General features: G+C 43.1%; 1 protein-coding gene across 1 annotated transcript in view; it reads right to left on the bottom strand.

The window, feature by feature from the left end:
• mybpc1 (myosin binding protein C1) overlaps positions 1 to 23,884 on the bottom strand; it is a 92,255-nt gene that overhangs the window by 57,897 nt on the left and 10,474 nt on the right. Inside the window, exons 5-10 of the mRNA XM_041216196.1 lie at positions 16,693 to 16,810; positions 13,526 to 13,574; positions 7,683 to 7,742; positions 5,867 to 6,033; positions 4,058 to 4,190; positions 2,796 to 2,920 (exon numbers count right to left, since the gene is read on the bottom strand). Coding sequence (XP_041072130.1) covers positions 2,796 to 2,920; positions 4,058 to 4,190; positions 5,867 to 6,033; positions 7,683 to 7,742; positions 13,526 to 13,574; positions 16,693 to 16,810 — 652 coding nt within the window. The remainder of the gene's footprint in view (positions 1 to 2,795; positions 2,921 to 4,057; positions 4,191 to 5,866; positions 6,034 to 7,682; positions 7,743 to 13,525; positions 13,575 to 16,692; positions 16,811 to 23,884) is intronic.

The following is a 23,884-nucleotide window of genomic DNA, read 5'->3' as shown; positions in this document are numbered from 1 at the left end:
CCAGCTATTACACGTGCTTCTTGAAAAAGATTAATGTGCTCATAATTCATGACATAGTTATGGACAATCATTTAATTAAAAATAAATGGTAAAATAATAAAAGCATTGCACAATTATGAACATTTCAGTATACAGATAATTACAATATGCTGCAAAATTCAGGTCTCCTTAATTTACACAATAGAAAAGAAAGGCCTGAATTTTCTATTAAAGTCCATTGATCATATGTTGTCCAATTGAGTTCATTAAATTCTCAATCATTTATATACTATTTATGAGTTTTATGAAGTATGGGATTGGGCTGTCTTGCTGTCTATTCATTCTATATCTTATTTGGAGAATGTTGTCTTTTCTCCTTAATCCCGTCACACATTTATTTTTGTGTGGTTGTGGCAAGTGATGGTGACAACTGGAGGTGGGATTCAAGATCACAGGCAGAAAGCAGAGAGTGGAGAGTTAAAGGTTGTTACTCAGACTGACAGACAGGGGGTATTTGACCCCAAGATGAGCTAATGACTACATCTCCACTTCATCACCAGGTTCCACAGGGACCAGTGCTGGGATCACTACAGTTCACTATTTACACGAAAGGTTTGGGTTTGGGAATCGCAGACGTAATTTCAAAATTTGCAGATTACACCGAATTGGGAGACTGGCAGACACCATTCCAAACACCACCATCAACATGGTGGACTAGCTTTAAAATTCCAGAGTTATTAACTGAATTTAAATTCCACCAGCAGCTGTAATGGGATTTGAACTCATGTCCCCTGAGGAATAACCTGGGCCTCGGGATTACAAGTCCAGTGACATTACCACAACACTACCACGTCTCCCGCAGTAGAGTGTTGTGCACAGTTCTGATCCTCATTTTATGAAAATGATATAGAAGCACTGGAGAACATGTTAGAAGATGTTATAGCCGGGCACTTGGAAAAATTCAAGGTAGTCAGACAGAGTCAACATGGTTTTGTGAAAGGGAAATCACAATGCTTAATCAATTCACTGGAGTTCTTTGAAGAAGTAACATGTGCTGTGGCTAAAGGGGAACCAGTGGATGTACTGTACTTAGATTTCCAGAAGGCATTTGATGAGGTGCCTCATCAAAGATAATGGCGAAAAATAAAAGCTCATGGTGTAGGGGGTAACATATTGGCATGGATGGAAGATTGGCTGGCTAACAGGAAATGGAGAGTAGACATAAATGGGTCATTTTCTGATTGGCAAGGTGCAAAGAGTGGTGTGCCACAGGTATCAGTGCTGGGGTCTCCACTTTTTACAATCTATACAAATGACTTGTATGAAGGGACCGAAGGTATGGTTGCTAAATTTGCTGATGATAAAAAGATAGATAAGAGAGTTAAATTGTGCAGTGGACAAAAGGAGGCTATACAGGGATATAGACAGGTTAAGTGAATGGGCAAAAATCTGGCAAATGAAATATCATGTGGGTAAATGTGAAATTGTCCATTTTGGCAGGAAGAATAAAAAAGAAGCATATTATCTAAATGGAGACAGATTGCAGAGCTCTGAGATACAGAGGGATCTGGGTGTCCTAGTGCGTGAATCATAAAAGGTTAGTATGCAGGTACAGCAGGTAATTAAAAAAGGTAATAGAATGTTATTGCTTATTGCGAGGAGAATTGAATACAGAAGTAGAGAGGTTATGCTTCAGTTATACAGGGCATTGGTGAGACCACATCTGGAGTACTGTGCGCAGCATTGGTTTTCTTATTTAAGGAAGGATGTAAACGCTTTGGAAGCAGTTCAGAAAATTACTAGACTAATACCTGAATGGGCAGATTGTCTTATGAGGAAAGGTGGGACAGGAAGGCTTGTTTAGAAGAGTAAGAGGTGACTTTATTGAAACATATAAGATTCTGAAAGGACTCGGCAGGTGGACATGGAAAGGATGTTTCCTCTTGTGAGAGAATCTAGAACGAGGGGATCACTGTTTAAAAATAAGGGCTCACACATTTAGGGCAGAGATGAGGTGAAATCTTTTCACTCGGAGGGTTGAGAGTCTTTGGAATTCTCTTCCTGAAAAGGCAGTGGAAGCAGAGTCAATATTTTTAAGGCAGAGGTGGATAGATTCTTGATAAGCAAGGGGGTGAAAGGTTAATGGGGGTAGGCAGGAATGTTACAATCAGACCAGCCATGATCTTGTTGAATGGTGAAACAGGCTTGAGGGGCAGAGTGGCCTCCTCCTGTTCCTAATTTGTATGTTCATATGTTCATGATGCAAAAAAGATTGACAAGGATTGAGAGGTTATAACCATGAGGAAAACACGAACAGGTTGATTCTCTTTTCTCCAGAGCAGAGAAGGCTGATGAGTGACCTGATCAAGGTCTCAAAGGTTATGAAATTGTTTGATTAGTTAGACAAACGGAAGATGTTTCCACTTGTATGGGAGATCAGAACTGGGAGCCATAAATATAAGCTAGTCACTAATAGATTCATTAGTGAATTCAGGAGAAGCTTCTTTACCCAGAGAGTGGTGAGAATGTTGAACTTTCTACCACAGGGAGTGATGGAGAGGAATAATATCGATACATTTAAGAGGAAGTTTGATAAGTACATGAGGGAAAAGGAATTAGAAAAGGTGATGGGGTGAGACGAAGAGGGGGTGTGAGGATGTTCGAGTGGAGCAGAAACATTGACGTAGGCTGGACAGAATGAATGGACTGTTTCCAAGCTGTTATTTCTCAACCATTCTAAAATTTAGCAAGGCAGGAAAAACAACTTACAAAGAACACAAAGGATTAGTACAGAGGGGGTTTTGTGATTTATTTACCTTTAACAAACAATTCTGTCGTACACTTCTCATCCCCAGCTGTTACCTGGTAAGCTGCATCATCTGCCATAGTGCAGTTTTTGATTGTCAACATACGCAACGTCCCCTTGTGTTCAAAGATATATCTGTTAAAAGTTGCAAAAAATGACTTCACTGAATACGAACTCAAAAATCCAATTTGGTGGGAGTTCATTTGGAATACTTCACACACTTGACTTTTCAATTGTATCCCTCTCCTGAGTTCCCCAATCACAATGAAGTCGAAAGTGCACAGCCTTGTCTGACCCTCGAACTCCGTATTCTGTCCATTAGCCAGATCTTCCTTTGTCACCTCAGCAACACCAGCCACCTCTGCTGTTCCCCTTCTGCCATCATTACTGAAATCATCACCTCATTCATGCCCTGTTCACTTTTCTTTACACTTACTCTTGGAATGTGGGCAGCACTGGCAATGCCACCATTCATTGCCCGAGTGAAGGTGGCAAAGAGCCGCCTTCTTGAACCAGTAGAAGTTTGATAGAACAGAGTGTTGAACTAGACCACTCTCAACTGCTTTTGTCTATGCGGCGATGGTGCTGTATCAGGAATTCTAGCATATTGGCCCAGTGATGGTGGAAGAACAGCGATATTTGTCCAAGCCAGGAAGGTGTGTACTGTGAATGGGAGCCTGGAGGTAATGGTGTTCCCATGCAATTGCTACCCTTGATGGTTGAGATTGTAGGGGAAGGAATTCAACACATCCTTTAGCAGCATCGCAACATTTACCCTTCAAAAATTGCAATTCACCCAAAAACCCTGTTACTTGCATCTTATCCCACAGTACTGAGGGAATGCTGCATAGTCAGAGGTGTCACCTTTCCAGTAAGACCCTAAACTGAGTCCCCCCATACCTCCAACACCTGTTGCCCCCGGTTGCCTGCTTCCCAAAAGTTCCCATTGGCATAATTTCAAAGAAGACCAGGGGAGCTCTCAACAGTGTTCTGGCCAATATGAAACCCTCAACCAACATCACTAAAAAACACATTATCTGGTCATTATCTCATTGCTTTTTGTGGGAGCTCGCTATGCACAAATTGGTTGCTACATTTCCTACAAGGGGCTACACTTACTTAAGTACTTAAATAGTTGCAACAGCAGTCTGGGACATCTTAACATTGTGAGAATCACTATAGGAACACAAGTCATTTTTTATGTCGTAACTGAAAAGTGAGATAGGTGAACATTTAGCCTAGGGAATAGAAACATCAAGATAAAATGCTTACTTGGGACTTGGCCGGATTTCTTGACCATTGCGATACCATTTTAGGTCAACGGTTGGGTCTGCCAAATCCACAACAAACCTTATCTTGTCACCTTTCTCCACTTGGTACCCAGGTTCCAGAATCTTCGCAAAAGCTTTGTGCATAATTGAAAGAAAAATAGATGAAAGACAAATGTAAAGCAAAGGCGCAATTTAAATTGTTATTTAGATTTTATCTATGAGGGAAGGCCATCAAAAAAAATTGATATGATCCAGTGGATCAAGCTATAAAAAAACTGGACTACTGCATCCAGTTCTGGCCACCATATTGTAGGAAAGATGTGAAGGCATTAGAAAGAATGTTGAAAAAAATTCACCAATTTTGCATTAATTTTTACACTTTTTATTGCTGTTGTTTTGGTGGGCTCTTCATCTGCCTGCAAGACCCTACAGATTAACATCACAAAGGGCTAGGTTCCAGAGTTGAGGGACTTCAGCTACATAGCTAGATTGGAAAGGTTGGGGGACTGCTTTCCTTGGAGAACAGAAAGCCGAGAAGAGATTTGATAGAGAAGTTCAAAATCATGAGGGGTCTGGACAGAGTAGATATAGAAAAACTGTTCCCATTGGCGGAAGGATTGAGAACCAGAGGGCACAGATTTTATGCAGTTGGCAAAAGAAGCAATGATGACATGAGAAAAAATGTTTTCATGTAGCGTGTGGTTAGGATCTGGGATGCACTGCCCGAGACTGTGGTGGAGACAGGTTCAATGAGGCACTTAAGACAGAACTGGATTATTGTCTGAAAAGGAAGGATGTGTAGGGTTACAGGGAGAATGTGGGGGAGAAACATGAGGTAAATTTATTCTTTGGAAAGCCAGCACAGACGCGAGAAGCTAAGTGACCCCCTTCTGTGCTGTAACAATTCTGTGGGTTTGGGGTTATATAGATAGTGGAATAGAATGTTAGAGTAAGAGATGTTAGGCCATGATTGGAGTACTGAGTATGATTTTGGGCCTCTTATTATAGAAAGGATACTATTTATTTCTGTTGTTTAGGTGGGCTCCTCACCTGCCAGCAAGACCCCACAGATTAACATCGCAAATGGATGGCTTCCAAATAGCCTACCCATTTTTAACTGTCTACCTACCTGGTTTCCATCAGGCAGGTAGTGTTAAAATTCTACTTAACACCAGAACTGAAACTCAATGTCTCGCTGCACCTTGGCCCCTGCAAAACTGCCAAGGAACAATGCTACAATGCAAGACATTTAACAACACGCTCAGGTGAAGGTGTGGAAGGGATTTTTGCAGCGATGAAGGACTTCAGTTATGTGGAGAGATTGGAGGAACCGGGATTGTTCTCCTCAGAGCAGAGGAGGGTAAGCGAGGATTTAACAGTGATTTGAAAATTATGAGGGGTTTTGATAGAGTGAATAAGGAGAAACTTTATCCACTGGCAGGTGGGTCGGTAACCAAAGGACACAGATTTAAAGTGTTTGACAAAAGAACCAGAGGACGGGATGAGGAGAATTTTTATTTTTATGCAGTGGGCTTTTGGCATCTGTAACACCAAACCTGCAAGGGCAGTGGAAGCAGATTCAATTGTAACTTTCAAAAGGGAATTGGGAAAATAATTAAAAAGAAAAGAAATGCAGGGTTTGAGAGAAACAGCAGGGCAGGGTGGGGTGGGGGTGGGACTAATTGGATAGCCTTTTCAGCCAGGGCCTGATGGGCTGAATGGCCACGTTGTATCGTTCTATGATTCAGTCATAGGGGCAATGACAAAAACGAAGCAGACATCCTTTTATCTGATCTTTCAAGGTACTTGCCAGCACTTTTTTTCTCTTCCCTCTTTATCCTCTTCAAGCGTTTCAGCAAACCCCTGAGGTCAGTGATTCCATATTCAAAGGCTATCTTTTCATACTCGTGTGGTTGAGCATTTTTTAGGAGCTCCCAAACATCAACTTCAGGTTCCCTGCTTTCTTCCTTCATTTCCCTGACAATAAAAACATTGTTGAAAGACTAGTTTTAAATACTGGGTTTCAGAAACCTCCACGACCTCACTCCCCTCCATTTCTCTGTAACCTCCTCCAGCTGTACAGCCCTCTGAGATCTCTGCACTCCTCCGATTCTAGCCTCTTGGGGATACCTGATTGTCATCCCTCCACCATTGGCGGCTGCACCTTAAGCTGCCTGAGCCCAAGGCTCTGAAATTCCCTCCCTAAGCACCTCTCTCTCTCTCTCTCTCTGGTTCTCTAAGATGGTCCTTAAACCTACCTCTTTGATTAGACTTTCAGCCACCTGTTGTAACGTTTCGGGATGTGGTTATGTGTTTGAGAACACTCCTGTGAAGAGCTATGGGATATTTTGGTGCTATTTAAATGGTCTAGCCCACAAATCTCTAAAAGGTTCAATGGGCTAATGGACTAATCCTATTCTATGTTCTTCATTGGCTGTAAAGCACTTTGGGAAATCCCTAAACCGTGAAAGATGCTTTGTGCAAGAGGCTTTTTCTAGGTCCAGCTGGGTGCTAAGGTGTATTTATAAGACAATTCACAGCAAGACAAAACCAGCTTATCCTTGTAAAAGACTTTGGTTAGGCTGCAGTTAGAATATTGTGTCCACTTTTGGTCTCTTCGGGTGATATTGAGATTTTGAAAGGGGTATAGAGGCAGCCACTAGGCTAATTCTCAGGTTGAAGCATTTTAGTTACCCAGCCAGGTGAGTGAGCTGGGATCTTACATTTTAAGGAGGGTAGATTTTTGTCATTCTTTCCTCTCAACTTGGCAGGATGGGTGACATGATGGCTCTTGTTTTCTGTCATTGATGCCATGTTAATGCTGATGAATATGATGTGTGTTCAAACTGACCCTTACCTTACTAAATGGTACAGAGGTGCATTAAGAAAGCATTCTCTTAAAGATTATTTCTCAGTTGATTTGGATCAGCTTTTTTCTTTCTTAGCTCAGTTCTGATGATGGGTTCACTGTCTGTCTTTGGACAATCAGCTACTCCTCTCCTTTTTATTTCTCTGAAGGAAGGCTCCCAGCGGAATTCCTCCCATGGATTCAGGTGAGCTTGCAACATGATAGAAATTAGATTTTAACTACAACAAGGGTGTTTCTCAGCAAGGGTTCACAATGGAACCAGGCTTTAGCTCCACGGTAGTCATTTCCACCTCTGAGGCACAAGCTCTCAGAGCTTGAACCCTGCCCCAGACAGTCCCAGTGAGTGGAGACCAAAATTCCAGCTTGGAATTCTCATCCAGCAGCACGTCCATGTCCAGTTGGAGTGGGTGTGAATGTGGGTGCCCTCTCTGTCCTTCATTGTATGTGTTATGGGAGCCCATAAAACTCTCCTGCTGTCTAGGACTAAATTCCTCATCAGCTATTTTGGTTTCTTGTGACCATGGAAGGAGTGTTCACATTACAGACGAGACTGTGATTCGTCTCACTACTTCACACTGTTGTCTAAGGGAAGAGTGTGAAGATACAATAATGACAATGCCACCCTACCAGAATGTTAAATCAGCTTACAAATCCTTCCACAGCTTCACACCATTCTTCAAGTTTCATAAAACAAAATTCTTAAAAAATACAGAGTAACCAAAAACATCTATAGTTCACTGACGCTTAAATATCTTACCGGCGTTTTAGCAATCCACTGAAATCAAGTTCTCCTGCATCGTCTTGACCATCACCGCCACTTTTAACAGAGAAAGGAAAAATATTGAGGCTTTTTAGAATCAGGTCAAAGAGAAATCGTAATAGGAATAAAAGGTTCTTTGATTTCCATCTGCTCTGTCACATCTTGGTCTGTATGCAGTTTGAGCGCTATAGAGAAAATTAAATAGCACATTTCTAAAATTAGCGTGATTACCAGGCTTCCTCAAGTTCACACAATGCAAAAGTCACAAAACAAAAACAGCACGTGGCCAATCTGTGATTCACATTTAACTTAAATTCTAAATTTGACCAGCTGGGAATGCACTGTTCCCAAATCCACCTAAGTCCAAAGATGGTCTTCAACTCTTGGGAATCTAATCGTTTCCAATAAATAACTTTTTGAAATTTAAATGAAAGTATTTTTACCACCCCTCCCCTGCATTCTGCATGTTGTGCCTATTCAAATTTGGAGAATTGACATGGCATGCACATTTACAGAAATATGAACATCATTATCCTACACCATCTTGTAGTTCATGAAAATTCATATGATGCTTGTGGGCCTGCTGTAGAACTGTTTTGAGGGGCTATTTGTTTCTGTGATATCGTGGACCGTGCATTTCAATTGTGGTTTTCAATGGTCCTTGAATTGAGAAGGTGTCTAATGATCAGTCAGGCCAAAGTGTGAACCCATGAACCACTTGGGTGGATTGTTATGATGTTCATATGCAGAGCACCCACAAAAATTCATGACATTCTCATTGACGATCATGAATGATCTTTGATCGATTCAAAGAACCAACACCCTCAACAACAAATACCTTAAAGCAATCAATAATAACAGTCAGCAAACTGGCCACAGCATCACACTGTGTCCCATGTGTTAATTGGTAGAGCATAGTAAGTGGCCATAAGAATGATGAGACAATAATTGAGTGGGTTTGTGCAATATTTGCCTGACATTTACCATAAACTCTGGTGTATAAGTTACACCTGTTTTTCAGGATTTCCACATATCAGGAGAAAGTAATAAACAAGGGTATCATCTTGTGAATGAGGTGCAGGGCAGTTACCTTGAATCCAGATTGTACGGTATTAAACTTTTTAAAAATTAGCAAGATTAATGAACCAACCCACTTATTGATCAATAAGGATTTATGATCAGATACCTGCACAGAACAACACCGTTTGAAGTCTAATTCCACGAAACACAGACTCAGCGCACTTGTGTTCAAGATTGCATTCAGTGACCAAAGATTGGTTAGCAAGAAGGCAGGTAGTAGAACCTTGTCATCTCAAGATTCACGTGTCGAGATGATTTGACTTCTGCTCACGGCAGCAATTGGCAATTTCGGGTTAATCTCCACACGGTGCGGCTAAGAATTCATTCAATTACACAGTGGTGGAGAGATCAATTTGAACACACAGTCCCTTTTACCACCAATCCAGGGAAAGGCAAGACACAAGATGCTGGTGGAATTGTTAAGTAAAATGAAGATTACACATAAAGTATACGTAGGTCTCTCTCATGCGATCCAAGCAAAGATAATAAGAGGGATAAGGAGTTTTTCTCCTTCTCAAAGGGTACCATAACATAGAATGATGAAGGACCTACTTACCTTACTGGTACAGCCCTATGATTGAAAGAAGACAAAATAATGAACATCTTAGAGATGAACTTACAGGTTATGTCGGCTACCAAAGAAATAAAGTTATTCAAAGGCCATTAAGTCCCATTAGGCACCTGGGCTAGCACTGTTAAACAGGAACCACCCAGCCAACCAGAACCCGCCCACCAGCCAAAATCCATACAAATATTATGTGTAATATAAATAAACACTGTAAACATTGTAAGAGAGGAAATATTAAAGTGTTCGACGACTTTGAAAGTTAATATTTGCCAGGCACGGATGAAATATATCCCAGGCTGCTAAAATAAGCAAGGGTGGAAACTGTGGACGTTCTGACCAACATATTTCAAAACTCCCTGACCACAGGAGTGTGCCAGGCAATTGGAGGATTACCAGCTTTGGACCATTGTTTAAAAAGGGAGGAAGGGATAATCCGAGTAATTAGAAACCAGTTAGCTTCACTTGGGTTGTGGGCAAATTATTGTAATCAGTTCTGAGGGACAGGATTAACCTTCATTTAGAAAGGACATCAAGGAAAGTCAGCATGGATTAGTTAAGGAGAGGTCATGCCTGACTCTGACTAACTTGTTTGACTTTTTTGAGGAGGTGACAAGTGGGGTTGATGACAGCACTGCGGTGGAAGTATCGACATGAATTTTAGCAAGGTTTTTGACAGTCTCACATGGCTGGCTGGTCAAAAAAGTCAAATCCCTTGGGATCCAAGGGAGAGTGGCAAATTTCATCCAAATGGATTAGAGGCAGGAAGCAAAGGATAAAGGTTGGCAAGGATAAAGCCAAGGGAATACACAATAGATGGGAGGATACTGAATAGTGTGGACCTTGGAGTGTATGTCCACCGATCCTTAAAGATGGCAGGATAGATCAAGAAGGTACAAAGCATACTGCCCTTTATTAGCCAAGGCATAGAGCAGGGAGGTTATGCTAGGATAGTATACAACACTGGATAGACCACTGCATACAGTCCTGGTCGGCACATTACAGGAAAGATATGATTGTGCTAGAGAGGGTACAGAGGGGATTTACGAAGATGCTGCCATGATTGGATAGGCTGGGGTTGTTTTCCTTCAAACAGAGGAGGCTGAGGGGGACCTAACTGAGTAATAGACAATAGAGGGGCCTAGACTGAGTAAATAGGAACAACCTATCTTACCTTAACAGAGGTGTCAAAAACCAGGGGAGGCACAGATTTAACTAATTGGTAGAAGGATTAGAGGGGAGATAAGGAAAGACATTTTCAGACAGAGAATTGTAGAGACCTGGAGCTCACTGTGTGAAAGAGCGTTGGTGGCAAAAACTCTCACCATATTTAAAAAGTACTTGGATGTTTACTGGAAGAGCCTTGATTTTCAGGGCTCCAGACTTGGTGCAGGAAGATGGGATTAGGCTGGGTAACCCTTCATTGACCAACAGGGGCATGATGGGCTGAATGGCCTCTTTCTGTCATTAATTTCCCGTGATCTCCAAGATTTCCATGGAAACAAAAATCCAACCAACAACCAAAATTCTCCCCACCCAACAACCAATGAAAATCTCTCCAGATCTTCATGTAGATGGTTGCTCATTCCGTTCTCACCCCTTCAGTAGCTGCCCTGTATCCAGTTGCCTCCCACTGCTTTAGTGGAAGAGATATTCACTTCCTCATGACTTGTGTGTCATTGATTGGAAAGAATTCCTCAATTAACTTTGGCTTGATCCTTTATGAATCCTCCTGCATTATTTGTTGAGCTTCACCCCAAGCACATCTGGCAATTTGTTTTCTACTTTCTGGGTCATCATATTACCCCCTTTCCAAAGTGTCACAGCAGCTTAGTTGCCGATGGGGCAGTGACCCTTGAGATATTTGGATCCTACATGGGAGACCAAGATGTATCACAGAATCATAGAATTTTAACAACACAGAGGAAGGCCATTCAGCCCATCGTGTCTGCACCAGAAGATTTAACATGTAGCATGATTCTAATTCAAATACATTCATACCAGATGACAGATTCTGAACACACCGCCCCATCTGGGCATTTCTGAATTATTTCCAATCCCATTTTACTGAATTTAGGGCTTAAGAAATCATATGATTCTCCAACATCACAATAAAAGATTGAAGTTCCGCTTCAAGGCATCGATATATTTTTGCCATCTGTGCTTGCCTCAGACATCTCTTCAGGTCTTGAGTCTACATCTTAGTGCCTTTCCAGTTCATCAGTTATACATTCCAGAATGCCACACCTTCCAAGATGGTATCAATTTATGTGATAGCTGGGAGTCTTCATTTCTAGTTAGATGGCACCCACCTCTCATAGCAATTATCTCGACACTTCTGAGTAAAAGCGCAAGCTTCAGGCCTTTTGCAGCAGCCATCGCTACTCTCTTAGGTGGATTTGATCCAGCAAACTTGAGGGCCACCTGTTCTGCTGTCGTCTCCCTGGTTACCACACCACTTCCGGGCACCGTGATGTCTTCAGTGTTTACTCCACCCTCTCTGATGGTTCCCAGACCGAGTGTCAGTGACTGGTTCTCCAGAGCCGGTGAGGACTGAAATTAGGAACCACTTTTTCCACACAGAGGACAGTAGAAATCTGGGACTCTCTCCCTCAAAACATTGTGGTCAATTGAAATTTTTAAGACTGCAGTTGATAGATTCTTGGGTATTAAGGCATAAGAACATAAGAGAAAGGAGCAGGAGTAGACCACATGGCCTGTCGAGCCTTCTCTGCCATTCAATATGATCAAGGCTGATCTTCTGCCTCAACTCCACTTCCCCGCCTACTCGCCCTATCCCTTGATTCCCTGAGAAAACAAAAATCTGTCTATCTCAACCATGATTATACTCAACAATGAAGTATCCACAACCCTTTGGAGTAGAGAATTCCAAAGATTCACAACCCTCTGAGTGAAGAAATTTCTCCTCATCTAAATGGTCGACCCCTCATCCTGAGACTGTACCCCATGTTCTAGGTTTCCCAACCAGGGGAAATAACCTCTCAGTTTCTACCCTGTCAATCCCCTATGGAACCATTTGAAAGGAAGATGGCTTAAGTGGAGTTGAGATACAGATTAGCCGTGACCTGATAGAATGGTGGAACAGGTCTGAGGGGCTGAATGGCCTCCTTCTGTTCCTATGTGTTTGTATACAATCTCGTACAAGGGTTTTTTTTACTTTACTCCCTCTTTTTTTCAGACGTTACACCGAGAAACTTCGACGCCTAGACCCCCTTACCTCAGCAGCTGCTCGACAATCTATGCACTCACCACAACGGTATTCACGTGCCTGAAAACCACCAGACAAAATATACCAAACACAAAAGCTTCACAATAAAGTTGCCTTTACTGTTTCCAAGCATTGAATCTCTTAAAGGAAATGTTCCCTTACATCTGATTCACTGAGAAACACAACATGCAATTTTGATTCAAACCTGCGGACGTTTCAGATGAAGGCTTGACTTACGCACCCGATAGGCTTGGATGATATGTAGCTTGGATGATATGTAGCTTGGATGATAAGTAGCTTGCAGACAGTTATCCACAAGGATTTCAACAGAGTAAAACAAGAAGAAACTGTTTCCACTGATGGGATGGTTAGTAACCAGCGGACACGCGTTTAAGATGATTGGCAGAGAACCAGAGGTGATATGAGGAGATTTTTTTTTTTACACAGCAAGTTGTCGTGATCTGGAACTTCTTGCCTGAAAGTAACTTTTGAAAGGGAATTGGATAAAAACTTGAAAAATATATAAAACGCAAGGCTTGCTAGCACATGGAATGGTTGAGGTGAATAGCATAGATGCATTTAAGGGGAAGTTGAATTGATATATGAGGGAGAAAGGAACAGAGGGGTATATTGATGGGATGAGATGATGTAGGGTGGAAGGGGGTTTATGTGGAACATAAACACCGGAACAGACCAGCTGGACTAAATGGCCTGTTTCTGTGCTCGGAGTTCTGTGTAATACTATGTAAGAAAGGAAGAAGTTACAGGGTTATGGGGAAAGAACAGGGATAGTGAGATGAATGTGAACAAAAATAAAATGCTGGGTCCAATGACCTTATTTGGTGCTGTGGGATTCGAGGATTTATGAAGTGGTCCGTGTATATATGAGCGAGTGTATATGAATGAATAAGGATCAGTGCATCGGGAAACCCGGATGCAACAGAGGTTTTATGACCAGTTAGTTACCTGCGTTTAAAGGCAGCACGAATATCAATCTGCTGAACCTCCGGGGCCTCTGCAAAAAAAAATCCAAACGAGATTGTCACAAACGCTTTAATCTCAGAAAATGGTTCATCTTTAAAGACTAAGGACATTCTGGAAGAACTTGTGTTTTTAAAAGGCACTAACCCTTAAAGGGTTAATGCAAGGACTCTGGTTGCTGCTGTTCCAGGAAAAGACAGCATTTTACTAGAAAAGGTAATTAAGCAGTTTTAAAGAAGCTGGAAACCTCTTGACCCCCGGTGGAGTGTTTACAAAAGGGTCACATGGTGGTTTACAGCTTTGATAAAAAGCATGTCTCACAAACTGCGTTTTAAAAACCGGTTGGCTGGTTTTGCTTTGGGGGAACACAAGAAGGATCAACTGCTTGGGTAAAAAAGACAACAGCTCCTGAAGCTCCAGACCCAGTCCAAAGCAAAGAGTGAATGGAAGTTGCTCCAAATTCACTCTACGTCCTGAAATGGTCTGACTGCAAGTTTTCTGTGAAGTCTGTTTGTAAGGTAGTGCAAGAGTCATCAATCGTTTCACAGGCCAGTGCTGAGAGACCAAGCGTAGAACCCGGACACCATTACAAGGTCTCCAACATCTATCCTTGTTTTATTTTCATGTGTGTATGTGTGTGTGTGTGTGTGCGCGCACGTGTGTGTTAGGGTATGGTGTGTGTGTTAGGGTACGGTGTGTGTGTGAGTGTGTTAGGGTATGGTGTGTGTGTTAGGGTACGTGTGTGTGTGTGAGTGAGTAAGTGAATGTGTGTGCGCGTGTGTGTGTTAGGGTATGGTGTGTGCGTGTGTGTGTTAGGGTATGGTGTGTGTGTTAGGGTATGGTGTGTGTGAGTGAGTGAGTGAATGTGTGTGCGCGTGTGTGTGTTAGGGTATGGTGTGTGCGGGTGTGTGTTAGGGTATGGTGTGTGCGTTTGTGTGTTAGGGTATGCTGTGTGTGTGAGTGAGTGAGTGAATGTGTGTACCCATGTATGTGTTAGAGTATGATGTGTGTGTGTGTGTGTGTGTGTGTGTGTGTGTGTATGAGTGAGTGAGTGAGTAAGTATGTGTATGTGTGTGTTTTGGGTTATTTAGAGAGTAATTATTATACTTTCATATTTCATACTCTATGTTAATAAGCTTTGTCTTCTACTTGACAAGTCTGGTTTTATAATAAACTAAGAATTTTGTTGTTTATTGAAGAAACCTGGGCATTGAGTGGTGATTCTGAGATTCATGACTAAAGCACATATCTGGCCGTATAGCTAGCTGGAGAAATCATTTAAATATATGCTGTGACCTGTGGAACAGTGGAACTAGAGACAGACAGTGCACTCTTCCCATCCCGGTCGTAACAAGATGCTAACAGGTCACAGGGAATTTTATAAATTAACAAGGTGCCAGCCATGGCTCAGTGTGTAGCACTCTCCTCTGAATCAGGTCATGGGTTTAACTCTCATACCAGGGATTTGAACTACCTTTCTGATTTTTGTTTTATTCATGTGGGCTTCACTGGCTGGGCCAGCATTTATTGCCCATCCCTTGTTGCCCTTGCAGTGTTCCCTCAGAGCTGAGCCTTTGACGGTGCAGCACTCCCTCAGCACTGAACTGCAAACGGCAGCCTAGATTTCTATGCTTATGTGCTGGGTGTAAAATTTGGCAAGTTGAGTTTTTCTGCGGTGAAGTTATTCTCGAGTTTCAGCACAAACTCTTGAGCAGAAGTCGGAGCATCAAAATTCCATCCAATCAGCACAATCAAGCAGCATAATCGATTATAATCGATTGGTGATTAGAACATTCTCCTGCATCACAAAGGAGAATGGGATAACCGAGGAACGAGCCACTCTTCCACTGATCAGTTTAATGCTCTTTCATACCTTTTAACTCTCTCTCTTTCTTATGGATGATTTAGATATAAAGCAACCACTATGATTTTAGATTTTGGGTGGTTAAATCAGATAATTGCATCAGGAGTAGTGGAGTGCATCGCTATGATGCCTCCTTCATATTTGTGAAATGGGCACTGAGCTGTGTGCTCTGCCCTGAGTGACCACTGTCCTACACTGGAGAATTTTTCATTTCCCATTTGTGCACCAGGTATTTGCATCTGCCATGGTTTGTGCGGACAGAGGTCGATAGACTTTTGGGTTCTCAGGGAATTAAGGGATAGTTTGAGTTGATGGAGTTGAGATAGAAGATCAGCCAGGGACTTGTTGAATGGCAGAGCAGGCTCAAAGGGCCAATGGCCTACTCCAGCTCCTATTTTTTATGTTTCCAGCGATGTGGTTTAGGGTTGCCCACGAGCTTCAGGGAAGATTGAAACCTGGGATCTTGTGTTTGGATCCCTGACAAGTTTATTTTGTGTGATTTCTTGTGAATTCCATTCAGCTTCCCAAGGTTTATCAGGGCTGAAGTTGCACTTTTGAAGGATAGGCTCACGGTCCAAGGGCTTGTATGACTTCAAGCGATGTTGTGGGACATTGTTGAGATCCTGGCGCCTGGGAAGACATTCGCTTTCCTTGATTTACTGGACTTCCCGGAGGATTGCAGGGTCTCGGATAATGTATAGGGGAATGATGTGCAACAGCACAGGCAACCAGGGTGTTGGGGTCGATTTGGGTGATTTCCAGTGATACACCATATTGCAGTGGTTCATTTGGACATCAACAAGTTGGGTGTGACTACTTCTGGACCAAACTGATGCACAGTTCTCAGCTAGAGAGCACACACTTTTTAACTGATTTTCATCGAATGCTTTGATCTGCCCTTGGTGCCCTTTGACCAGCAGTAAACTGAAGTCCCACAACAGTGCTTGTGTGCCCAAGGCTCTGGGTGCAGTGTGATGAACTCTCCCGATTGGGCACAGTTGGCATAAACTCACCAATCAGACCTGGGGATGTGGACAGTTCTATGGGCAGAGACTTCATCAGGTGAACTGAGTTATGAAACTGCGTAAAACAAATAGTCATGGCCCCCAACTCACTCATATTCAAAAATCTGCGACCTATTTGCGGAGTTATGATGTGAAATCTCCATGCTTGTGGTTCAAATACACCTTTGCACTCCTGAATTTATTGGTGCCAAGACGAATTAAATATAAAATGATTGAAACTTTCATTGAATAGAAAATCCTGGCGTTAAAAAAAAAATTCTCACCTATGACTTCCAGGTCAAAAGTGCAACTATCAAATTTGTCCTTCCATGTCACTTCACAGCGATAGTTACCAGTATAATTCTCCTTTGCTTTGATAATTTGCATCTCAAAGGTGTGAACCTGCAAAAAAAGGAGCAATTTTCATATGAGGGTAACTCATGAGAAAAGACAGCGACAGCAGGATCTTAAAAGGCCAGTTGACTCTTCAAGGAAAACCAGGAACTCAAGACTTTTAAAATTCATTCATGGGATGTGGGCTTCGCTGGCTGGGCCAGCAATTATTGCCCATCCCTGGTTGCCCTTGGGAAGGTGGTGGTGAGCTGCCTTCTTCAACCGCTGCAGTCCATGTGGTGTAGGTACACCCACTGTGCTGTTAGGGAGGGAGTTCCAGGATTTTGACCCAGCGACAGTGATGGAACAGCGATATATTTCCAAGTCAGGATGATGTGTGACTTGGAGGCAAAATCCCAGGTGGTGCTGTTCCCATCTATCTGCTGTCCTTGTCCTTCTAGCTGGTAGAGGTCGTGGGTTTGGAAGGTGCTGTCTAAGGAGCCTTATTGAATTCCTGCAGTGCATCTTGTAGATGGTACACACTGCTGCTACTGCGCGTCGGTGGCGGAAGGAATGAATGTGGTGCCAGTCAAGTGAGCTGTTTTGTCCTGGTTGGTGTCCAGCTTCTTGAGTGCTCTGGGGGCTGCACTCATCCAGGCAAGTGGGGAGTATTCCATCACATTCCTGCCTTGTGCCTTGTAGATGGTGGACAGGCTTTGGGGAGTCAGGAGGTCAGTCACTTGTCGCAGGATTCTGAGCCTCTGACCTACACTTGTAGCCACAGTATTTATATGGCTAGTCCAGTTCAGTTTCTGATCAATGGTAACCCCCAGGTTGTTGACAGAGGGGGATTCAGTGATAGTGAGGTGTCAACTCTGCAGTATTGCTCTGGATTGTGCAGGAATTAAAGAGTAATATTAAAATCATAAAGACATTGAAAATTATGTATTTTTTTGAATTTCTTTGAACACATTTGTTTTTAGTAATAAAAAATCTCTTCCCCAGAAAGCAGTGGAGGTTGGGTCATTGAATTTACTCAAGGCTGAGTTAGGCAGATTATTGACAGACAATGGAGTCACAGATTATGGTGGGGGGTTGGGGGTGGGGGACTGGGACAGACAGGAAGGTGGAGTCAAGATCACAATCAGGTCAGCCATGATCTGATCGAATGGCAGAGGAGGTTGAATGGGCCGAATGGCCTACTCGTGCTCCTAAGTCCTATGTTCCTATGCTCCTATATCCCTTGTAATGAGGGGAGGGGGTGGCATAGAAAGGCATTTGGACTGGGCAGGGAAGTTGGAGGTATAGACTGAGTCATAAAATCATAGAATAGCTCCAACATAGGAGGCCATTCAGCCCATCGTGTCTATGCCAGCTCTCTGCAACTCATCCCGTTCTACTCCCCCACCTTTTTCGTGTAGCCCTGAAAAACTTTTCTCTTCAGATGATTATTGAATTCCCTTTTGAAAGTCACAGTTGAACCTGCCTCCACCACACTCTCAGGCAGTGCACTCCAGATCCTAACCACTCGCTGTGTGAAAGTCTTTCCTCATGTGAGTTCAGAGAGAGTTTACTAGACTAATACCTGGAATGGGTGGGTTGTCTTATGAGGAAAGGTTAGACAGGCTAGGCTTGTATCCGCTGGTGTTTAGAAGAGTAAGAAGTGACTTGATTGAAATGTATAAGATCCTGAAGGCTCTTGACAGGGAATGTGGAAAGGATGTTTCCTCTTCTGGGAGAATCCAGAACTAGGGGTCATTGTTTAAAAATAAGGGGTCGCCCATTTAAACCAGAGATGAGGAGAATTTTTTTTTCTTTCAGAGGTTATTGAATCTTTGGAACTCTCTTGCTCAAAAGGTGGTGGACGCAGTCTTTCAATATTTTTAAGGCAGAGGTAGATAGATTCTTGATAAGCAAGGGGATGAAGGGTTATCGGGGGTAGGTGGGAATGTGGGGTTGAGGTTACATTCAGATCAGCCATGACCTTATTGAATGGCAGAGCAGGCTCGAGGGGCCGAGTGGCCTACTCCTGCTCCTAATTCGTATGTTCGTATGTCGTCTTGCTTCTTTTGCCAATTACCTTAAAATATGTCCTCTGGCTCTCGACCCTTCTGCCAATGGGAACAGTGGTTCCCTATCTGTCAAGACCCTTCATGGTTTTGAAAGCCTCTATCATATCTCGTCTTAATCTCCTCTTCTCTAAAGCAATCAGCCCCAGTTTCTCCAACCTATTCTTACAACTGAAGTCCCTCATCTTTGGAATCATTCTCGTGGGAGATCATATTATGATTCTTCTAAGAATATATCCAACTAGAATTGGGACCTTCATCACAGTTCCATTTTTAATGCATTTTGTTTTGCTTCTGCACAATTCATCACTATCTGAAATCATCATTAAGCCAAACTCAAAGTAATGAGGGATCATATTTTTTAAATTATTGTAAGAGTCAGAAGACAGGTTAGTAAGATTACATAGAGTGCTGTTGGACTATAGAATGCTTTACCACAGGAAGCAGTTGAGGTAGAGACTAGTGAAACTTTTAAGGGAAAATTGGATAAATAGTTGAAGCAGATTATTGAATTTGAAAGACTTCAGCCGAGTGACATAGGGGTTAAGAGGACAGGTAGCGTCGACTAGGCTTGTATTCTCCTGAGTAAAGATTAAGGGGTGATCTAATTGAGATGTCTGAAATGATTAAAATAATTGAATTAGGGAGACAGAGAGGAACTATATCCTCTGGTGGGGTTTGTCCAGAACATTAAAATTAGAGCCAAGCTTTCAAGGGTGATGTCAGGAAGCACTTCCTCACACAAAGGAGAAATCTGGAACACTCCCCCACAAAAAGCTATTGAGGTTGATAGATTTTCTTTGGGTGAGGATATTGAGGGTTATGGAATCAAAGTTAACTGGACAGAGTAAAGATACAATGACCTAACTGAATGGTGGAGCAGGCTCACTGGGCTGAATGGCCACCTCCCATTCCTATGTTGAAAGACTTAAACAGCGAGGGTCTTCTGAAAAAAAAAAGTTACAAGATGGAAACTGGAAAGTGCTCAACAAAATGTATGAAAGAGAATTGGCTGCCGGACGGTTGATGACACCAGGGTCACAGCTAATTTAAAAATAGCCCAGTGTGCCTGAAATTCATCCCTTGGTCAAATAATCCCAAAGGTCCTTTTATGGTCTGTCGCATCAACAGCTGAGATTAATACACAACAGCATGAGCCTGGCAAAGAATAGCAAAGTGCCATAAATAGCAAAAGGTACAACCTCTTCAAAACTGTGCTCTACAAATATGAAACACAATTAGAACCATGGCACCCCCACAGCGTCAAGGCAGCTGCTTAGAATAAGCTGGAAGATCATTTATGCTTTCACTTTGGCAGTTATTGAGATGATTGATTCTCTGGAACCCACTGGGTTATAACAGGCACTGAGGGGACAGAACTCCAGTGCCGGACTTGGTGGAAGGAGGAGGTGGTGGAAGTGGAAAGAGAAGTCCAGTAGAGGAGTCCAAGAAGCTTGTTGGGGATCTGGAAATGGGTCAGAATCTGAATCCATCCAGTTTCAATCCCAGCCCAATTTCCATTAGAGGGAATGGGTTTTTATTTAATATTCATTCATGGGATGTGGGCTTCGCTGGCTGGGCCAGCATTTATTGTACATTCCTAGATGCCCTTGAGAATGTGGTGGTGAGCTGCCTTCTTGAACCGCTGCAGTCCATGTAATGTAGGTACACCCACAGTGCTGTTAGGGAGGGAGTTCCAGGATTTTAACCCAGCGACAGTGAAGGAATGGTGATATATTTCCAAATCAGGATGGTGAGTGACTTGGAGAGGAACTTCCAGGTGGTGGTGTTCCCATCTATCTGCTACCCTTGCCCTTCTAGGTGGTAGTGATTGTGGGTTTGGAAAATGCTGTCCAAGGAGCCTTGGTGAATTCCTACAGCGCATCTTGTAGATGGTACACACTGCTGCTCCTGTGTGTCGGTGGTGGGGGTAGAGAATGTTTTTGGATGGGGTGCTGATCAAGCAGGCTGCTTTGTCCTGGACAGTGTCAAGCCTCTTCAGTGTTGTTGGAGCTGCACTCATCCAGGCAAGTGGAGAGTATTCCATCACACTCCTGACTTGTGCCTTGTAGATGGTGGACAGGCTTTGGGGAGTTAGGAAGTGAGTTACTCGTCGCACGATTCCTATCCTCTGACTTGCTCTTGTAGCCACAGTATTTATATGGCTAGTCTAGTTCAGGTTCTGGTCAATGGTAACCCTCAGGAAGTTGATAGTGGGGGATTCAGCAATGGTGATTGAATGACAGGGAGTGATGGTTAGATTCTCTCTTGTCGGAGATGGTCATTGCCTGGCACTTGTGTGGCACGAATGTCACTTGCCACTTGTCTGCGCAAGTCTGGATATTGTCCAGGTCTTGCTGCATTTGGACATGGACTGCTTCAGTATCTGAGGAGTCGCGAATGGTGAACATTGTGCAATCATCAGCGAACATCCTAATTCTGACCTTATGATGGAAGGAAGGTCATTGATGAAGCAGCTGAAGATGGTTGGGCCTCCTCAGGTACAACTCTTACCAGTGAAGCAACAGGGGTGAGAGCCCCACTGAAAGACCAACAAAGGCTTAGAGAAAAGGCATCAATCCCACAAGGGGATGGATTATTCTTAGGGACAGTGTGAAAATGAACTCACTCTGCTTTGCTGTCTCACATCAGTACCATCCAGCAGAATGGTGTGAGTAGGAGAGGGGAGGGTTAGCAGCAGGATTCTCTGAAGCACCCCCTCCAGACTGTTGTGGTGACCACTATCCTTGTGATTTGGGATGGGCACTTGGGAGTTCCTTTCTCTCGGTGCTATCCGGTTGCAGAGACGGGACTTGGCAATTTTAAGCACTGGGTTTTGTAGCTGCAGAAAGTAAGGCCACACTCATGCTCCAACTGGAGTCTTATTGCAGGGCAGTTCAAATTTAACAGATGGAATTAGACTGATAATCTAGAGGCCTGGATTTCCAGAGTATGCGAGTGCTCTGGAATTCTCTATTCACTAATATCCCTTTAGGGGAGGAAACTTGTCCATTATTAACCAGTTCTGGGCCGATACAAGAACATAAGGATCAAGAGCTGGAATACGCTATTTGTTCCTCCCAAGCCTGCTTTGCCATTCAATAAGATCATGGTGGATCTTCTACCTCAGATACAACTTCCTGCACTCTCCCCATATTCCTCAATTCCCAATTAGCATCCAAAATTCTATGGATTTTGGGGCTGAACATACTCAACAACTGAATATCCAGCTCTCTGGGATGGAGAATTCCAAAGATTCACAACCCTCTGAGTGAAGACATTTCTCCTCATCTCAGTCCTAAGTGGCTGAATCTTTATCCCGAGACTGAGCCCCAGTGTTCTATACTCCCCAGGGGAAACATTTTCTCAATATCTACCCTGTCAAGCAACTTCAGGAATGTATATGGGCAGGATTTTGCCCTTGGCGGGGGCGCTCAGCGGGGATGGACGGGGACAGTTGGGATGCTGAACGCTGCCCGTGATTGGGTCCGCACCACGATTTCATGTGAGTGGGCCAATTAAGGCCTGCCTTGCGTGGATTGCGAGCGGCAGCACTGAGGGCTACCTGTACGGGCAGGGGAGGGGGGAGGAGGGCAAGAAGGCCAAAGGCGCAGTTCACGCATGTGCAAGAAAGAACGCATCAATTTCCCTGAGGCACGGAGTTGCCTCGGGGAGATGAGACGCTGTTTAAAAAAAAAATAAAGAAAATAAAAATGCCATAAGACATGTCCCCTCGTGTGACTCTGTCACATGAGTTGGGACACGTTTTTAATTCAAAAATAAAGTTTTTATTTGATTTTTATTTGCTTTAGGAAACCTCATCCCTTCCGTGGATGAGGTTTCCTAAAAATTGTTAAGGTCGCTTGGCCTTTTCGCCTGCTCGACAACCATTAGGATGGACAGGCAGTGCAAATTTCAATTTCATTAGCTTCTTAATGGCCTTAATAGTCCTGTTAATTGTCGGCGGGTGCGCAGCCGACTCCAGTGCACGCCCGCTGAATGAAATATCGCGAGACTGCACAATGACGTCAGGATGCTCACCCGACATTATCGTGCATCGTTTTACACTCAGGCGTGTCGGGTGCACACCCGCATGCTGAGCGTAATATTCTGCCCTACGTTTCAATGAGGTCACAGCTCCAGGGAGTATACTCCAAAATCTGTCCCTGTAGGACAATCAGTCTAGTGAACCTTTAGTGCACTCTCTTTAAGGCAAGTATATCCTCCCCTAGATAAGGATAAAGTAACCTAAGTATGGTCTCACCAAGGCCCTGTGTAATTGCAGTAAAACTTCTTTACTTTTACACTGCAATCCCTTTGCAATGGAGGCTAACACACTATTTATTATCCTAATTGCTCGATACAGAATGCTAGCTTTCTGTGATTCGTATAGAAGTACACCCAGGCCCCTCTGAACACTAACATTTCCCAGTCTCTCACCTTTCAAAAAATATTCTGCTTTTCCGTTTTCCTACCAAAATGTCGAACTTCACACTTCTCCACATTATATTCCATCCGCCGGATTTTTGTCCAACCTGCTTAAGTCCTTTTGCAGCCTCTTTGTATCTTCCTCACAGCTTATTTTACCACCCAACCCTACATTGGCAGCAAACTTGGATACATTAATCTAGTTCCCTCATCCTAGTCACTGATATAGATTGTAAATAACTGAAGCCTAAGCATTGATCCTTGTGGTACCCCTCTAGTTACAGCCTTCAAACTGGAAGCACGTCCAGTTATTCCGAATCTTTGTTTTCTGTTCATTAACCAATCATCAATTCATGCTCATATCTTATCCCCAATCCCATCAGTCCTGTGATATTTTCTTGTGTGTTAACTTATCAAATGCTTTTTGAAAATCTAAATACACCACATCCTCTGGTTCCCCCTTATCTATGTCATTGGTTACAACCTCAAAAACTCCAACAGATTTGACAAACACAATTTGCCTTTCATAAATCCATGTTGACTCTGCCCAATAATATTATGATTCTCTAAGTGCCCTATTATCACATCCCTAATAGCATCCAGCATTTCTCTATTAGTGAAGTCAGGTTAACTGGCCTGTAGTTCT

The sequence above is a fragment of the Carcharodon carcharias genome, chromosome 21 (assembly GCF_017639515.1).
Source record: "Carcharodon carcharias isolate sCarCar2 chromosome 21, sCarCar2.pri, whole genome shotgun sequence".
Classification (NCBI taxonomy): Eukaryota; Metazoa; Chordata; class Chondrichthyes; order Lamniformes; family Lamnidae; genus Carcharodon; species Carcharodon carcharias.
This window is presented reverse-complemented; position numbering and strand designations above follow the sequence as displayed.